General features: G+C 49.6%; 1 protein-coding gene across 1 annotated transcript; it reads right to left on the bottom strand.

Annotated features, from left to right (window-relative positions):
- Positions 1 to 1,145: 1,145 nt before the first annotated feature.
- Positions 1,146 to 5,125, bottom strand: YPEL5 (yippee like 5). The gene is made up of 3 exons (XM_077282113.1): positions 4,834 to 5,125; positions 2,493 to 2,638; positions 1,146 to 1,941 (listed from the first exon to the last, which is right to left on the bottom strand). The coding sequence occupies exons 2-3, from the start codon at positions 2,631 to 2,633 to the stop codon at positions 1,717 to 1,719; spliced, it is 366 nt and encodes a 121-aa protein (XP_077138228.1). The 5' UTR covers positions 2,634 to 2,638; positions 4,834 to 5,125; the 3' UTR covers positions 1,146 to 1,716.
- Between the last annotated feature and the right edge of the window lie 2,373 nt (positions 5,126 to 7,498).

Here is a 7,498-nt window from a genome sequence, read left to right as displayed (position 1 = left end):
GACGTCCGCAGAGGCAACCGGCAGGATCGCATGCACCAGGGGGCGTGACGGAAGGATTGAGAGCCCCCGGCAGGGGGAAGCGATCCTCATACCAGGAGCAGCGCTACACTGGTAGGCAGAGGGACCCTCGGGCGGGTGTCGGCCAGCGGGTGCCTCATGGAGGGAAGGGTGAGGCAAAGCCCCCCGATCCACAATCCCCCCGCACAGAACGGTAGCTCCTCTCGCCGTTCCTATCCATAATGGGACAGGAAAAACACTGAAGGGTGGTAGGGGGAGGGTCCTTTTAACCTCTCGTGTTTCCTGTCCCATCATGGATAAGAAGGACGTCCTCCAGTGTGCTGTCAGGTGGTGACCTGGAAAAAGTGATTTTCTATCCTTGTGAAAGAATCAGAGACTCTCTACAAAAGCACAACCAGGAACGCTCAACAGGACAGCAGCCAGGACATCATGGCTCCAGTACGAGGGACACATTTTACAGGATGCCCCGGATAAAAGTATACAAATCTGCTCCATTGACCATCACTGAACCCATCGATACGTTTTGGGAAGCCAGGATTGGGACCCACCGTCAACCTGGCTCCATGGAGATGTTAGGAGAAGGCAGGTTGTGACCATCCGGTCACCTGGCCACGTGTCTCAAACTGTCAGCTTCCTAAGCTTGTCGTTACAAACTTGTGGGTGTCACAGGTTTTGGTAGATGGCCCTGGAAGTCCCGAAGTTGCAGCTGCTCTAATTCCCGTGAGTCAGAGGAAGGGTGAGTCTCTAGTTTTGCACCATCTTGTGAATTTGCTGGGACTGGTCTATATGTTAGTCTGTTTTGTGGCTCAAAGTATTGCCACATAGTTTTACAGTCACCGTGTTTTGTCGGAGTAGTATTATGCCCATGGAAAATGGAGAGTGCGCATTCAATGGGATGAGCCCTGGTCCATGCGGTCTTGGGCCAGCAGACGAGAGCGCCCGCTGACCCTCGTGTCCCCACAGCCACAGTTACATATGGATGCTGATCTGAGGCCCAGGAGAGGAGATAACCTGTCATATGCACTGTGCAGACTCCAGCCACTGCAGAGAGGAGCATGGAGACATGGCTGCCATCAGGGTAACATCACCTACAGCAGCTAGGAAGAGATTTAAAACCAAAACTCAGATACAAGAGACGTTTTCATTTATTGCACTATGGTCAATTCTACATCATAGACATAAAACAAATGGAGCATTTCTGAATTTGCATTTTTTTTTAATAATGTCCACACCACCTGCATCACATCAGACTCATGGGTTATGTGCTGGGGATCGATTATGAAATCCCCCATCAAATAAAACAAATAAATAAAATCAAATGACCAGTTAACCCCACGCAGCTTAATGATGCGGTGACCAGCCCAAACGTCAGCAAACACTGGATCTCGCATACAGAGAGCGGCCGATGAGAATAGTCGTTACAATCGGCAAATAATGGAATTATCGACACGGAGGATGGGGGCTGGGCTTATGTCGGGGGACCACTCCATGGAGACCATTTAAGACGGCACTGGTAGAATTAATGCTCGAAATGGTAAACAACCCGAAACCCGGAGAGAAATGATCGCGCTCCGATCGTTCCTCTATGTCTCATCACAAGACGCGACGGTAACGGTGTAGGCAAATAACGCTGTAGAGATCTGTCGCATGGTTTAACTCGAAAGGGACTACAAAAACAGCAAAAGCGAAAGGAGCCTTTCAGGAGTTGTCGGACGGGACGTGCTCCTCGAAGCCCTCGCTCTCCCGGACCAGGGCGCGCTCTAAGATGACACGGCCTTCCTTGTAGCGCTGGCTGTCCTCCGTGGCAAATTCGTAGATCCAGCCCAGCTTACTGTTGCAGTTCTTACAGCTGACGTCTCGCACCATGTGCCGCCCGGTGAGCATGACGCGGTCCTGGACCTCGCTGTACTGGAGGTTCACCACCTGAGGGGAAACAGACCGAGCGGTAACGGAGGCACAGAAGCGGCAGCATCCACAGCACAAATCTAAATGCTAAAGTCACTTGCTCACCTCCCCGGATCCACTATTCTAGTGTACTGTGGCAGCAACAGAAGTGACGACATCCAGTTCTTGGGTCATATGACCGCTGAGGCCTGTGATCAGCTGCAGTGGTCCTCCGACACGTCACTCCACTCCCTTGACAGCTGCAGCCAATTACGAGCCTCAGTGGTCAAGTAACTGAAAAAAAGTGCGTCATCACCTCTGGTGCTAGAACAGACTGCAGGAGCGGCCGAAACTGAGGGGAGTGACGGCAGGTGAGAAGGGCAGATTTCACTAAACAATCACTCAGGGGTTACGGTACGGGTTCATAAAGCAGCCTCCTGGACTCGTCCCCGGGGGCAGAAGAAACCTGACATGCCTGATAACAGAGAGTAATAGTTTGTAGTAGCCAGTGCTACAGTCGTCTCTCCCCCAGTCATGGCTGATAACAGGCAGTAATAGATCACTTGCTTGCACCCCCCTCCAGGACGCACCTTGTTGAAGAGGAAGGCTCTGCCCGTGGCCCCGGTGAAGCGGGTGGAGATGAGCTCGGAGCGGTTGGTCAGGATGGTGTCGCAGTTGGCGCAGGAGAACAGGCGGGTGCCCCCGATGTGATCTAAGAAGATTCGGCCCATGGTCTCTGCAAGATGGGAAAGAAGAACAGTGAGAACTGAGGGCACAGGGTGCTGGTGACAGCCACAAGAGGGCGCTATAACTGATGGCAGCTTTCTAAAGACTCTGAATGGCTCAGAATCCTGTGCAATGGGGGAACAGGTGGAAAGTGAGTAGGTTTTTGTCATTGATTAGTGGGGGCCGTCACACTGTGCCGGGGGCTATGGAGGATTATACTGCGTGGGTTTCATCATTCTGTGTGTGGGACCATCATACTGTGTCTGGTATACTTTTAGGGGGCTATCGGGGGTCATTATTCTGTATGCGGAGGGCTGTGGGGTCCAGTATACTGTGACTGAGGGGCATCACTGTGTCTGGTATACCTTTGGGGGGCTGTTGGGGGTCATTATTCTGTATGTGGAGAGCTGTGGGGGTCCAGTATACCGTAGCTGAGGGGCAGCATACTGTTTTGGGAGGCTGTGAGGTCCATCATACTGTGTCTGGTATACTTTTAGGGGGCTGTTGGGGGTCACCCTGTATGTGGAGGGCTGTGGGGGTCCAGTATACCGTGGCTGAGGGGCACCATTCTGTTTAGGGGGGGGGGGGGCGGGCTGTGAGGTCCATCATACTGTGTCTGGTATGCCTTTGGGGGGCTGTCGGGGTCATTATTCTTTATGTGGAGGGCTGTGGGTTTCCAATATACCGTGGCTGAGGGGCAGCATACTGTTTTGGGGGAGCTGTTGCTCATACTACAAGGGCGGAATAGCTGCAGCCGTGAGATTAACCCTTTCCTATAAACTCTGGGGCTTCGATCGGCTCAATACGAAGTAACAATTTTAATATGGAGCAGAATTAATTTCAGCCTCCACAACAGTCACGGTGTCTTCTGTGGCCCCTCAGGACGACTGGTCGCCCACCCCTGGTGTACTGTAATAGTGCTGCAGAACAGCCCACCACACAATCTGCACTGATGGCAAGGACACAATCTGCACTGATGGCAAGGACACAGTCAGCTCTGCTACATCTGCAGTGTGTACACAGGAGCACAGTAATGGAGGCTGCGCCTGCCCCTGGGCGGTCACTGTGCTGCCACCAACATCACAACATAAACAGTGCCCTCCCCCCACAGCTGATCATGGCCTCCAGCAGCTGTGCGCTGGGGAAATACGCCCCTCCCCCTACAGGGGGCACCGGGAGACTCAGCAGGGGCCGAGTATGGACTTATGGTCAGTATTATGCAGCACTTTGGACGCAGCTCGTGTCCGCTGCTATTGAGTGCAGGTGACTCCTCTGTGACCACTGAACCGTGCGGAATCACCGTGTCCAATACATTGTATGGGGACATTTATCCTGCAGCTCCACAATACAGACCTGCTGCAGTCTGCAGAGACGCGCCACATGTCAGTCTCCACGGGTGAGCTGTGGGCGTCTGTTTCTTGAAATCCCCTCCACTGTGCTGTAACATCTGGACGCTGGGTCCAACCTGCAGCGATTACTGACCGTGGAGCGTACCCTTAGCCCTATATACCCTGCAGCATGGCCAGGACACAGGCAGAACGCTGACACCAGAGAGCAACAGCTGAGCACACACGGGAGCCAGGAGAGACCATCATATAGGGCTGTATATTAAAGGAGGGGGGAAAAGAATTACCGGGTGTATATTACGGGAGTGGGGGGGTTATACGGGTGTATAGTACGGTGGGGGGGATTATCCAGGTCTATAGTACGGTGGGGGGGGGATTATCCAGGTCTATAGTACGGTGGGGGGGATTATTCGGGTTATTATGGGGGGGGGGGGGGGGATTATCCAGGAGCATGTTACAGTGGGGGATGGGGGGTAATTATCCGGGGGTATATTACAGGGGGGATAGTTTGGGTGCATATTTCAGGGGGGATTATGCGGGTGCATGTTAAGGCGGGGAGGGAGGGGATTACCTGGGAGTTTTTTTTGGGGGGTTGGGAGTGGGGAGACTATCCGGGTGTATACGGGGGGGGGGGGGGGGGTATATTACGTGGGGGGTTATCGGGGTGATTAGATGAGGTAATAACAGGGTGTCTCCACCAGACATGACGTTACACTACCTCGGTGACGTCACACAAACAGTGAGGGGTAACGAGCAGAGTTCGGTTACCGGGGCTGCCCCATCCCCGCCATACTGGGCCCGCCGCCGGTTACCGGTACACACCACATCCCTGCCCTCCCCCACTGCCCTCCGCGGTCACCTGGTGCTCCGGAGTAGGCGCTCAGCTCCCGGTGTTTGGCGGCGGCGGAGTCGGTGCTGCTGTGAGTAACTAACCAGTTCTAAGCCCCGCCCACTTCCTTATTTGGCCTGTCCGTCACTCTGACGCTTCATGACTCGCTCCAGTCACAGTCTGTGGCCCCGCCTCAATGGAGGCAATAGCCGAGCGCTGGGTGACGTCTTCAAGCCCCGCCCAGGTAAAGTAGTCAGTTTTAATGTAACATAGTACGCATGCGCTTCACACTCACAGACAGGAGCCTAATGAGGATGTTCGCATATGTAACCAATCAGAGCGCAGCTTTTATTGCGTCATTCCAGAATAAAAATGAAAGAAGTGATCTGATTGGTTGCTATGGACACCCTGGCACCTTATTGTTGCTATGCAAGAGGCTTTGCTTCTGTTTCCATTGTGTTATATACCCTCCATACCCAGCGCTGTGCACAGAGCGCCGCTGCCCGTCAGCGTCCATGTGCTGAGCGTCCATAGCACATTTCTCATTTCCATTTTTCCAAGAGCCATAATTGTTTTAGACTTTGCGGTATCAGGGTGTTTTCAGTCGTCGCTGTGACTGACGCCGTTCGTCTTACCATAAAATGTATGAAAAGCCGGGACGAGATCTCCCAGTGTGGTAAAATGGTCCAAAAACCACATTTGTAAAAAAAAAAAAAAAAAATTTTTGTCTCCGTTTTCTGAGCTCTGCACCGTTTCGGGGAGGCTCGTTCTGTGGCGCTGAGCTGTGGAGTTTATTGACGCCATTTTCAGACACGTCCAAGCGTTTACTGCGGTTTTTTGGGTGGGTGTTTTGCAAAAAAAGAATAAGATGAGGTTTTATTTTTCAGTGTGTACAATTTTAGTTTCTAGAAAGAAAATTGACCCTACGACCATGGAAAGGCGTCGGCACTGGCATGGTTTGGGGGATGTGACGGACGCCCCCGCGGTTACACGGCTGCGATCGGAGGCAGCGCTGGTCGCTGCTGATTGCGGCCTTGTGCGTAGCGACTCCGCTCCATACACCCACAGCCTGTCGGGGACGGATATATACGTCATGGGGGGGAAGGGGATTAAACAAGGGGCTGTACACCACCGGTGTGGTCTAAAAAGAATAATCCACACTCCCCTACCAATCCCCCCGCAATCCTTCGCAGCACCGCCTGCGTCCCCCCTTCCGGCAGCAATGGCGGGGGACTATAGCTGCCAAATCAGCAACCAAAACTTCATGGGGAAAAAAGAGCGAGTTATTTTTTTAGTTATTTTTTCTCATTGTCTTATTTAAAAAGCCATAACTTGTTTGTTTTTTCCGGTCTGTATGGCATTGTGAGGGTTTGTCCCTGGATTTTCCCCATTTCGGGTACATGTAAGGGATTGATGAACTTTTCTTTAACGGGGCTCTCTCATCATCATAAATGGGTAAAATTGTAAAGAGCTTGGAAAATCCAGTAAAGTTAGTAGTTTATCTCCTATTTAAAAAATCTCAAGAACAGAGAGAGTTTAGTTTATAGTTTACTGCTCGTTGTCCCGGTTACCAGCCACCGCTGCAGTTCTGTGAGAGGTAGACGGTCTCCTAGATAACGAGCGCAGCGCTTACATGTTCGTTGCTGTAGAGATTGCAGACTCTGGATCCGAGCTGCAGCCTCCTGCGCTCCTCCGATGCTGTAGAGGGAAAGTTTCCGCTGCAGGGCGGCATGGGGGAGCGCAGGGTGGACGAGCAGCACGACCACGACACTGTCAATGATCTGCAGGAAGCCGGGAGTACGTGTGTTTTCTGTTTTTTTTAAATCTTTTACAGCTTACTGTACTTTCTTCTCCATGACAATACTAAGTAGGTATTATTATTATTATTATTTATTATTATTATAGCACCATTTATTCCATGGCGCTTTACATGTGAGTATAGGATTATATTATTTTTAGGTTTTATTTTATAGAATAAAAACTTTTTTTCTGGGAAAAACGAGTTATTTTGGATCAGCTGCATCCCAAGAGCCGCAACATTTTTTTCATTTTTTTCCTTTTATTCTACCTAGCCATATGCAGGACAGTTTGACATTTTCACTTTTCATATCTGGGGTAAGTACTTATTGGTTTTTATCATTTCTATTAAGAATGAGGGTGAAAAAAAGCAGCAAATCTGCAATTGTTTTTTTTTTTTTTTTTTTTTAACATTTTTTTCCACTGTTTATTGATTTAACTTTATTCTCCCGATCATTATAATTGCTGTTGTGCTGAAGATGTATTTTTATTTTTTATTTATGCTGATTTGCATAATGTAATCTAGCCTTATTAACTAGATAATGCAATATATGACACACAGGTGCTTCTTTAAAAATTAGAATATCATCAAAAAGTGAATTTATTTCAGTTCTTCAATACAAAAAGTGAATCTCCTATATTCTATAGAGTCATTACACACAGAGTGATCTATTTCACGTGTTTATTTCTGTTAATGTTGATGATTATGGCTTACAGCCAATGAAAACCCAAAAGTTATTATCTAATTTATTAGAATAGTTAACAAAAAACACCTGTAAAGGCTCCTAAGTGTTTATAAAGGTCCCTTAGTCTGTGTCAGTAGCTCCACAATCATTTTGCATTTCCATTGAGTTATTTTATTTTATTTTTTAACTTTTGGGACTTTTAAAACTTTTAG

Source organism: Ranitomeya variabilis, chromosome 2, assembly GCF_051348905.1.
Source record: "Ranitomeya variabilis isolate aRanVar5 chromosome 2, aRanVar5.hap1, whole genome shotgun sequence".
Taxonomy (NCBI): Eukaryota; Metazoa; Chordata; class Amphibia; order Anura; family Dendrobatidae; genus Ranitomeya; species Ranitomeya variabilis.
This window is presented reverse-complemented; position numbering and strand designations above follow the sequence as displayed.